Source organism: Bos grunniens, chromosome 8 (genome assembly GCF_055505025.1).
Source record: "Bos grunniens cultivar Pamir isolate PY7600 chromosome 8, Bosgru_T2T1.0, whole genome shotgun sequence".
Taxonomy (NCBI): Eukaryota; Metazoa; Chordata; class Mammalia; order Artiodactyla; family Bovidae; genus Bos; species Bos grunniens.
In genome coordinates this window covers 99565372-99581527 of record NC_141172.1, presented here as the reverse complement: position 1 = coordinate 99581527, position 16156 = coordinate 99565372, and the positions used below count along the sequence as shown (strand labels likewise).

At 41.1% G+C, this 16156-nt stretch overlaps 1 protein-coding gene across 2 annotated transcripts in view; it reads left to right on the top strand.

Moving 5' to 3' along the window:
• Positions 1–16156, top strand: part of SVEP1 (sushi, von Willebrand factor type A, EGF and pentraxin domain containing 1) — a 207086-nt gene that overhangs the window by 127460 nt on the left and 63470 nt on the right. For both annotated transcript variants that reach the window (XM_086315927.1, XM_086315928.1), the window contains 7 exons: positions 367–480; positions 1312–1425; positions 2251–2452; positions 6815–6972; positions 9515–9716; positions 11586–11761; positions 15307–15431. In XM_086315927.1, coding sequence (XP_086172053.1) covers positions 367–480; positions 1312–1425; positions 2251–2452; positions 6815–6972; positions 9515–9716; positions 11586–11761; positions 15307–15431 — 1091 coding nt within the window. The remainder of the gene's footprint in view (positions 1–366; positions 481–1311; positions 1426–2250; positions 2453–6814; positions 6973–9514; positions 9717–11585; positions 11762–15306; positions 15432–16156) is intronic.

Sequence of the window (16156 nt, the reverse complement as noted above, 5' to 3'; positions counted from 1 at the left end):
AGCACCACCCCCATTCCTCAGCCAGTGGCCTTGGTAACAAGTACATGTGACTTTCTACTTTTGACTTTGGAATCAAACTAATTCCTGGCTCCATTTTATGCTTCCAGATTTCCCTCTTTCCCCTCTACTTCTGACTTGGGATCTTTTGCTGTCTTTTATGTATCCTTGTAAGGATAGCTTAAATCTATTTAGAAAGAGGTAATACCTTTATGAAATGCTTAATTAGATGGTAATTCCTAACATACTTCCTTTTTCTTCATCACTGCCACTCCCTATAAATTCAGGTTATTGTGATAATTACCTTTAAAGGATGGTTCTGTTTCTGTTCATCCTCTCTTTGATTGACCTTCAGTGTTTGCATTTTAGGCTTAAAATGTGAGATAGACATTGATGAATGCAGCTCACTGCCCTGCCACAACAATGGAATTTGTAAAGACCGAGTTGGAGAATTCATTTGTGAATGCCCATCTGGTTATACAGGTAAGGAAAGAGTGTCTCATTCTTACAATATAAACCTTTGAAACCTTAAAATAATGAGTTACCATTTCACACCTGTTAGAATGGCTATCATCAAAAGGTAAGAGATAACAGTGCTAGTGAGTCCATGAAGAAAAGAGGACTATTGTGCACTCTTGGTGGGAATGTAAATTGCTTCAGCCATGGTGGAAAACAGCATGGAGGTTCCTCAAAAAATTGGAAATAGAATTACCATACAATCCAACAGTCCCTCTTCTGGGTATCCATTCAAAGAAATGAAATCACTATCTCAAAGAGATATCTGTACTTCCATGTTCATTGCAGCATTATTCACAATAGCCAATGGCCAAGATATGGAAACAAGCTAAGTATATATCAAGAGATGAATGGATAAAGAAAATGTGAGGTAGGTAGGTAGGTAGATATCCTTCAATGCTATGTCGCTTCAGTTGTGTCTGACTCTTTGTGACCCTGTAGACTGTAGCCCACCCGGCTTCTCTGTCCATGGGATTCTGCAGACAAGAATATTGGACTGGCTTGCCATGCCCTTCTCCAGGGGATCTTCCTAGAGGGAAGGGATCCAACCCACATCTCATTGTGTCTTCTGAATTGGCAGACAGGTTGTTTACCACTAGCACCACCTGGGAAGCCCTATATATAACATGTATTGGGATATTATTCAGCAAATATTTGGCAAAGAGCATATTTTTTTCCATAAACATTAGCCTTGATTTCCAATTTCTCTGCTCTTACACCTGAACAACTTGCTTGAAACTATTAGTCTTAAATTCCTTTCAGTTTTCTCAAGCGCAAATATTCTGTGATTCTTTACAGGTCAGCTGTGTGAAGACAATGTAAATGAGTGCATCTCCAGTCCTTGTTTAAATAAAGGAACTTGCGTTGATGGCCTGGCTGGTTATCACTGCACATGTGTGAAAGGATACATGGGTAAAATGTTTCCGTTCTTCCTAGTTGTCTTAAAGAGTTCCGTAAAGCCTCACAAATCATGATATTTACTGTTATACAAGTGACATTATATAAGTTAATGTTAATTATCTGATTTTATAACTGCACCATGATTTTATAAGGGAAAGTCCTTATTTTTGAGGAAATTCACACTGAACTACTTAGAGGTAAAAGAGCATCAGGTCTAAAATTGACTAAAGCAATTCAGAAAAAGTAATATGTTCTTGTGCATGTGTGTGTATATATGTATATGTAGGGACAGAAAGAGAAGACTTGAGTTTATATGCTAAGATAAACACTCAAGAAGTAACTGGAGATGATAAAATGTTATTATAAGTGAATGCTAAATAATAGAATGTGTATGTGTGTATATATATATATATTATCATATATATTATATATTATATATACACAAACACACATATATAACTGGTAAAGAATAAGTCCAAAACAGAAAATGATCAGTGACAGAAAGAGGCAAGATCAAAGATACAGATGAACATTTTGGACTATATGTGCTAGTTTCATTTTTGTTTAAACATTTTCTCAATTAGGCGTCCATTGCTAATGTTAGTTCCAGAAAAAGGTAAGGTTAAAAGAGCAGATTATCAAAAATACAGTCCTAAAATGATTTAGAAAAGCCAGAGCTTCTTTAAGAATAGGTCCCAAACCTGTTTGGTCTCCCAGTGGCTCCACAGCCTCCATTTCATCCTTTCGAAGCAGCATCCTCCAAGGAGTCCTCATCTTGATTCCAGTTTTCCAAAGGGGTTAACCTTTGGGCTGTCTCTCATCCTCATCCATCCCCAGGCCTACACTGTGAAACAGAAGTCAATGAATGCCAGTCAAGCCCATGTTTAAATAACGCAGTCTGTGAAGATCAGCTTGGGGGGTTCTTGTGCAAATGCCCACCTGGATTTTTGGGCACCCGGTGTGACATAAACATGGATGAGTGTCTCAGCCAACCATGCAAAAATGGAGCTACCTGCAAGGACGGTGCCAATGGCTTCAGGTAATAGACTAAGCCTGGCTCTTTTCGCTGTTTTTATTATCTTAACTGTTCAGTCATTCTGCCGTCTTTACAGAGTATTACTTTGAATCCCAGGCCAGCCGTTCCCAAATCCTAGCCCAAGGATAAGCTATGGTAGAATCTGACTACCACCTGATGTTCTGATTTCCTACCTCTTGGGTAAAGTCTGTAATTTTGTAATAGACAATCTGTATGTTTTAAGTTCTCCTGTGTTTCTGAAGCACAGCCAGACTTTGAAACCACTGTTCTATACTTGGGAAGTCATAAAAGATAAAAGGAAGGACATATATTCAAAAGCAAATGCAGAATCACTATTCAAAACCCAGTTTTTAATGTTTTATATTTTAGCTGGAGTTTTCCCACCAACTAAAATCAGAAGGAATAGTGCAGTTCTGCTGTCACAGAGCCATTCTATGACCATGGTTTTCAAACTTTTTTTTAGTTTAGTGTCCCTTATTTCCAGGGAAATCAGAGTGTAAACAAGAAATTAAAGCTAAGCTTTTGTGGTTGAAAATAGTGGTGTTTTGAAGGAGAAAGACTGGCTTCCTAAGACAGGTCTTACTGGGGTACCAGTAGAAAGTGGTTTGAAAACCAACACTTTTTTTTTAATCACTACCAAGTCTGCTCTGTTCCATTCACTTCCCCTTGCAGGATCTGTGGCTTCTGCAGTACAAAAAGACAGACTGGCTTTGCTTGCAGAATTTTAGAGAACTTTACTGTCTTCAGTAAGCAACTGGTTCTGCAAGTTTTCAAAAGTTAAAAGCTTAAAAAAAAATTCTACCTCAGTTGCAATATTTCCCAGCCCCCTTCCATTACCATCCCCCAAGACAGCTAGGACACTATCTGGAAGAAATAGGGAGCCAGTTTTGCCAGTGAGACTTTCACTCTCAATGTGAAAATGAGGTCTTAGTGTAGCATCAACTTTTCATAGGTTTTTTTTTTTTTTTTTTTTTTTTATCTTCAGGCATATAGCACCTAACCATAGGCAATGAGACATTTCCAGATGAACAGCACGAGTTCCAAACTCTCCCCACCGTCCAAAACAATTGATAAATACCAAATTTGTCTAAATCCTAACTAGAGGAAAGGTGAAGAAGGCAAACTCTCCACTTCAAAAGGAATGCTAGTTGCCACCGAAGTGAATCTGTTTCACAAAGATACTGAACTACTATAATGATATCAAACATGGACAGATATACATCAGAAATTAAAACAACATTGTAAATCATCCAACCAGTCCATTCTAAAGGAGATCAGTCCTGGGTGTTCTTTGGAAGGAATGATGCTAAAGCTGTAATTCCAGTACTTTGGCCACCTCATGAGGAGGGTTGACTCATTGGAAAAGACTGATGCTGGGAGGGATTGGGGGCAGAAGGAGAAGGGGATGACAGAGGATGAGATGGCTGGATGGCATCACTGACTCGATGGATGTGAGTTTGAGTGAACTCCGGGAGTTGGTGATGGGCAGGGAGGCCTGGTGTGCTGCAATTCACGGGGTCGCAAAGAGTCGGACATGACTGAACAACTGAATTGAAATTAACTATACTTCAATAAAATTTAAAAAACAAGTGTTTTTAAAGTATTTCCCAAAAAAAGCATGGACAGATAAAGATGAGTGAAATTCAGCCAAAGTAAGTTTACCATCAAATACACAGAACTCCATAAAGATGCCCACCAATTCCAACTGAGATTTTCTTTTAAACCTCCAAATACCATTTATTTATATTATTACCAATATCAAAGAGGTCCCCATATAAACATGCTAGTAGTAATATTAACTACATTTATTGGGCAGATGCTTTTTAATTAAAGATATTTCAGATATACTGAAAATTACAAAGAATAATAAAAGTTTATACACTCACCACAGTAGTGATCAATCCTTAGCCTTTTGCTATATTTGGTTCATATCTTTCATTTAAAAAAGAATAAATTCTGAAGATAGATTTGGAGTCCCTCCAATAAGCATAGAGGGACACACACACACATTCCTCTTCTTCCCTAACAGTAACCACTGTCTTGAAGTCAGTTTATAGCTTTCTCATTCAGACTTTGCTTTACTACATATATGACTTCATAAACAATAAATAGTATAGTTTTACATGTTACATAAGTAGTATCATACTATATATATAATCCTTTTGTATTTTGTTTTTCCTTTTGACACTGTATTATCAAGGTTGGTAATTTGCCTCTAGTTTGCTCATCTCAGGACTTCCCTGGTGGCTCAGACAGTAAAGCGGCTGCCTACAATGCAGGAGACCCGAGTTTGATCCCTGGGTCGGGAAGATCCCCTAGAGAAGGAAATGGCAACCCACTCCAGTATTCTTGCCTGGAAAATCCCATGGATGGAGGATCCTGTTAGGCTACGGTCCATGGGGTCGCAAAGAGTCGGAGACAATTGAGTGACTTCACTTCACTTCACTTTTGCTCATTTCAACTGCCAATTAGTATTCTATTGGATAATTATACCACAGTTTATTTTCCCAGTCACTTCTTCATGAACATGCAGAATGATGCTGTTGTGAACATGCATTACATTTGTCCTTGAACACCTGGCAGTCATCTCCTAGAATTCATACCAGAAGTGGACATACAGGGCTCTGGAAATGCAAACCCTCCACTTTTTTTGACATTGCCACATGGTTCATGACACTCTTGTCAGTATTTGACATCATCGGATGTATTTTCCATTTGGAGGAGTTTAAATGGCTTCTTGCATTCCCCAGAAACTGTATGGCGTCCTGATTGAGATCAAAGTCCTTCACCACCTCTTAGTATCAAGAGGACTTAGGCAAATTAACCTCTCAGAACCACGATTTACTCATTGTAACTGGGAATAATAATATTCTTCATCATTATAAGGATTGAATTAATGTATGTGGGGATTCCCAGGTGGTGTTAGTAGTAAAGACCCCACCTGCCAATGCAGGAAGACCATAAGAGACATGAGTTCAGTCCCTAGGCCAGGAAGATCCCTTGGAGGAGGGCATGGAAACTCACTCCAGTGTTCTTGCCTGGAGAATCCCATGGGCAGAGGAGTCTGGCAGGCTACAGTCCATGGGGTCGCAGAGAGTCAAACAAGCTAAAGCAACTTGGCATGGCATATGTAAGTGTTTAGAAGAGCATGTGAACTTTTTATATTTTTCCTAGCACTTTGTGGTGAGAGAAATCGCCAGTGTGTGAATAACCAGAACTAATTTATACTCTATTTTTACCACTACAACATTTGAAGTACATGTTGTCTTCAGTTCAGTTCAGTCAGTCATGTCCGACTCTTTGCGACCCCATGAATCACAGCCTGCCAGGCCTCCCTGTCCGTCACCAATTTCTGGAGTATACTCAAGCTCATGTCCATCAAGTCGGTGATGCCATCCAGCCATCTCATCCTCTGTCGTCCCCTTTTCCTCCTGCCCCCAATCCCTCCCAGCATCAGAGTCTTTTCTAATGATTCAACTCTTCGAATGAGGCAGCCAAAGTATTGGAGTTTCAGCTTCAACATCAGTCCTTCCAATGAACACCCAGGACTGATCTCCTTTAGAATGGACTGGTTGGATCTCCTTGCAGTCCAAGGGACTCTCAAGAGTCTTCTCCAACACCACAGTTCAAAACCATCAATTCTTCGGCGCTCAGCCTTCTTCACAGTCCAACTCTCACATCCATACATGACCACAGGAAAAACCATAGCCTTGACTAGATGGACCTTTGTTGGCAAAGTAATGTCTCTGTTTTTGAATATGCTATCTAAGTTGGTCATAACTTTCCTTCCAAGGAGTAAGTGTCTTTTAATTTCATGGCTGCAGTCACCATCTGCAGTGATTTTGGAGCCCAGAAAAATAAAGTCTGACGTGGTTTCCACTGTTTCCCCATCTATTTCCCATGAAGTGATGGGACCAGATGCCATGATCTTAGTTTTCTGAATGTTGAGCTTTAAGCCAGCTTTTTCACTCTCCTCTTTCACTTTCATCAAGAGGCTTTTTAGTTGTCTTAAATAGGTTTATTTGAATGAACGTTAAAAAGTAATAGTTAAAGCACCGTTTTAATGTGGAAAATGAGTTTCAGCATTTCAGGATTTTTTAAAATTGAGTTAAACTGAAAAAAAGGAAAAACAAAAACAATTCACCCGTTTTTCCCACCCTATGCCTCTGGCAACCACCAGTCTGTTTTGTAGGCTGTGGGTGGGTATGTATACATGTATGCATATTTAGATTCCACATGCAAGAGAGCTCACGTTAGCACTAAACTTCCCCGAGTCTTTGGAGACGGTGCTGTCACTAACGGGAATCTGCTTCTGCCGCCTCGCTGCAGCTCTTCTGATTGTCACAACATTGTGTGTTCTTTCAGGTGCCAGTGTGCAGCAGGCTTCACGGGGACACACTGTGAGCTGAACATCGACGAATGTCAGTCTAACCCCTGTAAAAATCAGGCCACCTGTGTGGATGAATTAAACGCATACAGCTGTAAATGTCAGCCAGGATTTTCAGGCAGCAGGTGTGAAACAGGTATATGTGAGCTTCGTGTTGTTAAGAACGATACCAAGTATAGTGATAGTGAAAGTGAAGTCGCTCAGTCGTGTCCGACTCTTTTCGACCCCATGGACTGTGTAGCCTACCAGGCTCCTCTGTCCATGGGATTTTCCCAGCAATAGTACTGGAGTGGATTGCCATTTCCTTCTCCAGCTGATCTTCCCGACCCAGTGATGGAACCCAGGTCTCCCGCGTTGTAGACAGACGCTTTACCGTCTGAGCCACCAGGGAAGTCCAAGTATAGTGATAATAATGTCAATTTTTACCTGCACTAAGCACAATGTATATACCAAAGACTATGTGAAGCATTTTGTATTTATTTAACCTTCACAGCCGTCCAATGAAGTGGGTCATGTTATCTCCAGTAGCACAGAGGAGGAGGTTGAGCTTAGAGATGTGAGGGTGAAATGGAGAAAATTGAATTTAGCAGAACTCTTCACATTCTGCATGTTTAGAAAGGACACTTGGATAAGTCACTTGATTTAGAAGGTCAGAGTCCATGGATATGTTTGAGAATTAATGCTAAACAGCTTTCTCAGAGCATAGGAGTCTTCTAGCTATAGGACTTTTGTTCTGTTGACTGGGATATGCAGGATTGGGGCTTCTGAAATGGGGAAGAACCAGGGGCCTGAGCAGGAATGATCTACTGCCCTAGCAGTGGACCCCCCCCCCCGCCCCGCCCACCTTCTCTCCTGCAATGTCAGTTACTCCACTCTCTTGAGTTATTCCCATCAGCCCACAGGTGCTTAGTCTCTCATCTTGAATGACTCCCCAGCCCCACCTCTCCTTCCAGCTATTCTGTTTCAAAGCTTCCTTTCACTGCTGAGTGCTTTTGCTGTCTTGGATATTCACTGTTGGTTTTATTTAAACCAATTTGTTGAACAAAAAGGAAACAAACTTACAGAGAACATACTAGTGGGTACTAGTGGAAGGGGGAAGATGGGAGGGCAAGATGGGTATAGGGATAGAAGAGGTACAGATTACTATGAATAAAATAAATAGGCTGCAGGGATAAGCATAGGAAAGACTGAGTATTTTATAATAGCTATAAATGGAGCATAACCTTTAAAATTGTGAGTCACTGTGTTGTACACCTGAAACTGATTTAATATTGTAAATCAGTTATATCTCAATAATAATAAAATACATACAAAATACTAAAGTAATATGTTATTTATTTCATAAGCAACATGTGTTTAATTTTGAAATTGCTTCTCAGATGATCATATTTACTGAAACGAACTTCTTTGACGGTAGTATTGCATACTTGCTACTACCTTAGACAATTGAAAAATGCTTCACAAGTGCCATGATATTTTCTTTTTATTAAAGTATAGTTGATTTACAATGTTTTGTTAGTTTCTGGTATACACAGAGTGGTTCAGTCATATATGTTTATATACACATGTATATATATTCTTTTTCGTATTCTTTTCCCTGTACTATATTACAAGATACTGAATACAGCTCCCTGTGCTAAACTTGTTCATTTTATGTACAGCAGTCTGTATCTTCTAATCCCAAACTCCTCATTTATCCCTTTACCCTCTTTGGTAACTATGGTAACTATAAGCTGGTTTTCTGTGTCTGTGAGTCTGTTTCTGTTTTGTAAATAAGTTCATCTGTATCACTTTTTTTTAGGTTCTACAGGTAAGTGATATCATGATGTTTGTCTTTTTCCATACGACGTACTTCATTTATTGTGATAATCTCTAGGTCCATCCATGTTGCTGCACATGGCATTACTTCATTCATTACCAGGCTTCCCCGGTAGCTCAGAGGGTAAAGCGTCTGCCTGCAATGAGGGAGACCCGGGTTCGATCCCTGGGTCGGGAAGATCCCCTGGAGAAGGCAATGGCACCCCACTCCAGTACTCTTGCCTGGAGAATCCCATGGACGGAGGAGCCTGGTGGGCTGCAGTCCATGGGGTCGCTGGGAGTCGGACACGACTGAGCGACTTCACTTTCACTTTTCACTTCCATGCATTGGAGAAGGAAATGGCAACCCACTCCAGTGTTCTTGCCTGGAGAATCCCAGGGATGGGGGAGCCTGGTGGGCTGCCGTCTATGGGGTTGCACAGAGTCGGACACGACTGAAGCGACTTAGCATAGCATAGCATAGTATTCCATTCGTGTGTAAGTGTGTGTGTGTGCCACTGTGAACATTGAAGTACATGTATCTTTTAGAATTAGAGTTTTCTTCAGACATATGCCCAGGAGTGCGATTGCTGGGCTGTACGGTAGTTCTGTTTTCTGGTTTTTGAGGAAACCTCCATACCATTTTCCATAGTAGCTGCACCAGTTTGCCTTCCCAACAGTAGAGGAAATTCCCTTTTCTCCACACCCTCTCCAGCATTTATTATTTATAGACATTTTAGTGATGACTCTCCTGACCATGTGAGGTGATACCTCATGGTAGTTTTGATTTACATTTCTTTAATAATTAGTGGTATTGAGCATCTTTTCATGTGTCTCTTGGCCATCTGTATGTCTTCTCATTCTTTTCTTATTTGTTGCAGAACAGTCAGCAGGCTTTAACCTGGATTTTGAAGTTTCTGGCATTTATGGTTACATCATGCTGGATGGTGTCCTTCCGACCCTCCATGCTGTGACCTGCACGTTCTGGATGAAATCGTCTGACGACATTAATTACGGGACACCGATCTCCTATGCCCTGGAGAATGGCAGTGACAATACCTTCCTCCTAACCGATTATAATGGGTAAGCAGAGACATCAGGAAGGCCATGTTAGGACTTATCCTGGCACCAGGTTAGAACTGACATGGGAGGGGATGGAGCAGTAGGAGGGTCAAGTGTTCCAACAGGACAACAGGGTGACGGTAGTCAATCAGAGCATCTGGACAGGTCCTATACGAAGGCAGCATTTCAGTGGTAGTGCCTTATACATGGATTGTGTTTTGCTATTTGCTAAGTATTACCATCTGAGCCACCAGGGAAGCCCAGATATCTTCTTATGTATTATTTCATTTGAGCTTCACAAGGACTTGAGGAACTGATGCCCCTTAACAGGTAAAATGAATGAGAAGCTAAATGCTTTCCCTCCCAAATCTCACACCACGGGAGTGGCAGAACTGTCAAACTGACTGTTCAGACCAGTGCTCCTTTATTTACCTGTCAGTGGCCAAAGGTCAAAGGGCTTCCGTGGCACTCCTGGTCCTTGGAAGACCCTTGTATTGAATAAGAATCCATTTGAAATCTCCAGGGTGCAAGATGACATTTTTTTTATGTCTTTTTGGATCAATTAGTTCCAGTTCGGGGCCCCATCCCTCTGGGCTGATAGGAAAGTCAGCTTCAGCTGTTTCTCTGATTTCTTTCACTAGTAACTGCTTATCCTGTCTTAGATACTCATGGATCATCTAAAACCCACAAAGTTTTGCTAAAGAGCCACAGAGAGGCTCAACCTGTCTCAACCTGCAGGACTTCGACCACTGGTTGTCTGTCCACCCTGCCGATCACTGAGCTGTCTGCTACCTCTGCGATCCTTTAAGAACCTCAGCTGTTCGCCACGTGTGGAGTCCTTGGCAAGGCTGAGAGTTTATGCCTTTTGATTAAGAAAGATTCTGTGGCACACCACATGGCCTTTTCCTCCCAGGTCCACCCAAACGTGTGGCCTTTTGCTCTGAACAGGTTCCAGGCCTCAGGGACAACACATTGAGCTCTCCTTCCTTGCCTCAGTCCATGAGATTCTCACTGTTCTGGTGAAAATCTTTCCATCCTCAAACCCTGTCCTTCTTAGTGGACTTGAACAGTCAGAAACAAAATGTAAGAAATTTCAAAATCCTCCCCCGAGACAGATTGTATAGAAAGAGAAAATCTGTTGCCTGCTTAAGTTTGGGGAGGAAGAACAGTGGGGAAACAATTTGTGTTTTAGAAATATCTTTTCATAAACATCTTTGAATAGAGGTTTAGAAGATGCTGATACAGTTACTCAATGACTTCTTCTTTATCAGTTTCCCCTAATCTTTTCTTTTTCTCCATTTGCTTTTGAAGATACTCCACTTTCCGCTGCTTCTTAACTTGGACATTTCTCTAAGTGACATGGTTGTTGGAACCCTTTTGTAGCTGGTCACCTCTGTTTAGTTCCAATTATTCTTTCCCTTGCATCAACATACTTCATCTGCCAAGTGACTGTTCTGGCAACAGAGAGATAGGACTGACTTCCTAGGACATCTCTGAAGTCTGTTCCAAGTTGTAGGAACATACATCCTAGAGAAAAGAAACCAGACTGACATTTGCGAAACTCTCATTCCTTCCATTCTTGACTCATTCTCTCTAGAATAGACAGTTGGTGAATTATCTCAAATTGGGCCAGTTTGTTTCAGCTTGTCCTAAGACATTTTCCCTACCCCTCAGTGTTCAAGAAACACAAACCAGTTTTCAGTAAGCTACAAGACAATAAAAGGTAATTAATAATCAACTCTGCTTCTATGAAACATGGCTCAGATGGAGAAAAAGAGGTAATGGTTGTACCCAAAGTGCTTTACCCACAAAAAAGGAAGAAAGTAACATGCCCCACGTAAGGGATTACAACGTATGACTGATGATTGTATCCCTTGAATCTTTGTGCAGCTGGGTTCTTTATGTAAATGGCAAGGAAAAAATAACAGACTGTCCCTCTGTGAATGACGGTAATTGGCATCACATTGCCATCACTTGGACGAGTACTGATGGAGCCTGGAAAGTCTACATCGATGGGAACTTATCCGACGGTGGCATGGGCCTCTCTGTTGGATCACCCATCCCTGGTACGTCTTAGCAAACAGCATATACTTCCATTCAATGCTAGAGGCGGTGGTGCTCTGATGAATAGCAAGTTTGCTAAGTTCTCTTTCCCATTTACCACCTCCTGATTATCCAGACTGAATTATTAGAAGCTTTTCCTAGGTAAGCTGTGTGACTGTATGAGAAATGCCTTTGGGATCTAAAATAAGACTACCAAGATGCATGCTGAAATGACTGCGTGATTACTAAATTGTCTTCCAAGAAGGAGATTAACTGCTGGTGTTTTGTTTGTTGGTTTTGTCTTTTTTTTTTTTTTTAGGTTTGGTTTGTGATCAGTATACACACTAAACAAGTAGGTTCAGAATACAAGCTGGAGCACTGCTAATAGTTCTCTATCTTTTATGCCCTTTTTCTCATAGAACTCAAACTCTCTTCTAAAAATACTTTTAAACAAATATTTAGAGAGTTGAGTTTTGAAGGAATGCAAAAGTATTAAGTGTTCCAGGGTTCTCGGCATTGTGCCTGGCAGTAAGCCTACTCTATCTAGGTTCTTCTGTGACTTCTGTGACGTGTGTCATGTGAGGAAGAACAGCTGGAGGCTCCCTGTAGTAAATAAGGAAACGTTGAAAGTGTTTCTGCAGGAAGTGGTATTATCCTGTGAAGTGAAGTGCTGGCTTCTTTTTGTGTTTAAAGTGTTGTTGTTTTTAACTCTCCCTTCTCTGGGTGGTGAGATTGCAGGTGGCTTTTATATTTCTTCTTGGTCCTTTTCTGATATTTTTATAATGAGCATTTATTTCATTTATGGTAAAAAAAAAAAGTTTCTATTTTAAAAGAATTGAAACTATAATAGTAGCTACCCACAGGGATGGTTCTCTGACCACAGCAATAAGAATGAATTATAGCCCATAACTATTGCAGAACTGCATTTGACAGACCCTAGTGAATGACTGACTGTGGTTTGGGTGACCAGATTTATTGAAGACTGTGTTAGGTGAGATAGAAATTCTTGGGAAAGGACCATTATTAGAGCAAGAATTAGGGGTAGAGGAAGATTCTGTATTTGGTTTTAGACATATTGAGTATGAATTTTAATCCCACAAATGTATGCAGCTAAAAACATAATTTGATACCATTTTATATCAAAATGACAGAACTGTCTTTTAGTGATAGGTTATGTTTGTCAAGAAGTAAGCATGGTAAATGCTCTTATAGAGTCCTGGGGGGTGTGAACATTGATCCAGACTTTCTGGGAAGATATTTAGAAGTATTTCATCAACAGCCTTAGAGAAACTCTTTGCATGGAACCAACAATTCTCTACCAGGAATTAATCAAAAAGAAAGAATCGGTGATCTGAACAAATATCTGTGTATCTATGAATTAGTTCAGCATTACCTCGGTACCGAGCCTGGAAACACCTCCAGTACCCAGTAAGAAATGGTTGTTAACTTAGTCAATTAAGAAAATTATGGATTGTTGCACATTCACATGATGAAGTAGAAGACTCTTGGGAGTCCCTTGGACTGCAAGGAGATCCAACCAGTCCATTCTGAAGGAGATCAGCCCTGGGATTTCTTTGGAAGGAATGATGCTACAGCTGAAACTCCAGTACTTTGGCCACCTCACGCAAAGAGTTGACTCATTGGAAGAGACTCTGATGCTGGGAGGGATTGGGGGCAAGAGGAGAAGGGGACGACAGAGGATGAGATGGCTGGATGGCATCACCAACTCGATGGACGTGAGTTTGAGTGAACTCCAGGAGTTGGTGATGGACAGGGAGGCCTGGCGCGCTGCAATTCATGGGGTTGCAAAGAGTCGGACCTGACTGAGCAACTGAACTGAACTGAATGGAACTGAAAACTCATGAAATGAAATTATGTTCAAGAAAAGCAAGCTTCCAACATCATGTGTAATAGGATCCTATGCTGTGTGTTTTAAAATCTCTCTCATACACACATACTAAAAAAATAATTTTAAAAACATATAATCTAGAAAGAAATACACAGAACTGTTAAGTGATTTTTCCTGAATAGGAAGAATTCCTTATACTTAATTTTTAAAAACGTTCTTCCACGTGTATATATTCATTTTTAATTATTAATTTTATAAGAGAAAAATATAGGTTGGGAAATCATGAATGAGGGCTCTACAGACATGGATTTGCAGGAGATCACATGGGAGAGTAAGTGAAGGAAGAAGAGATGAAGCCAGGGTAGAATCCTGGGTGCATCGGAATCTAAGAGGCAGGTGGAGAAGGGAGACTGAGGGTGAGTAGAAAGGATCAAGGAGAACCAGGGGAGGATGCTGTCATGGAAACCAGCTGCAGTCAGGAGGGCTCCTGGCAGGAAACAAGTGACACACACCAGAAGGATAACTGAAGAATTTAATGAAAGGATTGTTTTCAAAGACGTGGGCTTCCCAGCTAGTGGTAAAGAACCCGCCTGCAGATGCAGGTAGACGCAAGAGGTGCGGTTTCGATCCCTAGGTTGGGAAGATCCCTTGGAGTAGGAAACGGCAACCCACTCCAGTATTCTTGCCTGGAAAATCCTATGGACGGAGGAACCTGGCAGGCTGTGGTCCATAGGGAGACAAAGAGTCAGAACACAATTGAAATGACTTAGAATGCTGTCCTGGGCAAGGTTAAGAGAACCAAAATGAGGTAGTAAAATACCCATGCCTAGTAGCGATGGAAAGGCACAAGAGATGTACATGAAGTGACAGAGAGTGGGAGTTGTCACCAGAATGTAGGTGAACCTGTAGTGATGGGGAGAAATCACCCAGTGGGAGCAATGATGCAAGGCAGAGGAAAGCGGCCCCTTCCAGCCCCTTCCATCTGTTGCCTGGGAGAAGGTATCCAGGAAGTTAAACTTGTTTCTCATCCCACTTTCTTATCTTGGGCTGGTCTCCATTGGCCAGACAAACAGAGGCCAGAGGACTGAAGAAACCAGGTGGTGTAGTCCATGGGCATGAACCTTGCGGCCACAAAGCAGAGTGGAGAAAGGGGAAGGGTAGCTCTCGAGGGGTACAGACCTTTTTGAGTGCCAGGAAGGGCAGTTTAATAGAATGAAATGCTTCCAAGAAACAAGTGATACAGAGAAGTCACCAGAGGTGAATATTGAAGAGTTTCCATTGGATTGGGTCGTTAAGCAGCCACTGGAATGAATGTTCCTTGGAATTGGTAATAGAACTTCAAGCATTATAGGCTAAAGAATAATACGATGAAGAGCAGCTACTGGTAATCTGTCACGGAGGGTAATTTCCTAGAGCTAAAGAGGCAAAGTAGGACTTAACTACTTTGTTGACATAAAATATTATATACATATATATGTATATATGTAGTTTTATAGTTAAATATGTATAAATCTAATCTTGTGTTCCAAATCCTCTTTGACTGATTTTTCAGGTGCTATATAAAATGTCGAACTCATCTTACTGTTAAATCATGCAGTGAATGTAGATAATTTAGCTTCTCTATAATTTCCCGTTTGTATAGGCTGTGCCTTCATTAAGTTAGCGCTTTAGAAAGAACAGCCAGGCCACTCTTCTTCCTTTTTTTCTTTCCTTTTCTAGGTGGTGGTGCATTGGTTATTGGGCAAGAACAAGACAAAAAAGGAGAGGGATTCAACCCGGCTGAGTCTTTTGTGGGCTCCATAAGCCAGCTCAACCTCTGGGACTATGTCCTGTCTCCACAGCAGGTCAATTCCATTTTCAGTGTATGACAGTAATGACATGCAAAGGTACAAACCAGTACGAACGTGCACAGCCTACTGCTACCACATCTATGCCACCGCTGAGTTTTCAGAACTTACCAGCAGTATCATTTGATGCTATGATAGTAGACTAAGCTAGGCAGACGTTATTTATAGTGTCTTGGTGATGTTTTATAATTTTATTGGACATGACTGTTTCATAAAATCTTGTGATTTCAGAACTAGAAAGAATCATAGAGAAGAATATTTCCAATCCCTCTGACTCAAGAAGCAGAAATTTAGGGCTGGCACAAGATCACACATACAGAGTAACAGATGGGCTAGTGGTTAAAGCCAGCCTACAGTCCAATGGCCTGGGTTCAAGTTCCAGTTTCACCATGAACTCACTCTGATGATTTTGAACATGTTATCCCATCTCTCTGTGCTTCAGTTTTCAAATCTATTAAAGATAAACAAATAGAACTGCATAGTGGAGCTTTGGCAGAATGGAACAAAATCCTGCATATAAGATTGAGGTATTGTTTGGCACATATAGTAAGGGCTTGACAGGCTTCCCTGGTAGCTCAGTGGTAAAGAACCCACCTGCCAATGCAGGAGCCGTGGGTTCGATACCTGAGTCAGAAAGATCCCCAAGAGAAGGAAATGGCAACCCACTCCAGTGTTCTTGCTGGGAAACCCCATGGACAGAGGAGCCTGGCAGGCTGCAGTTC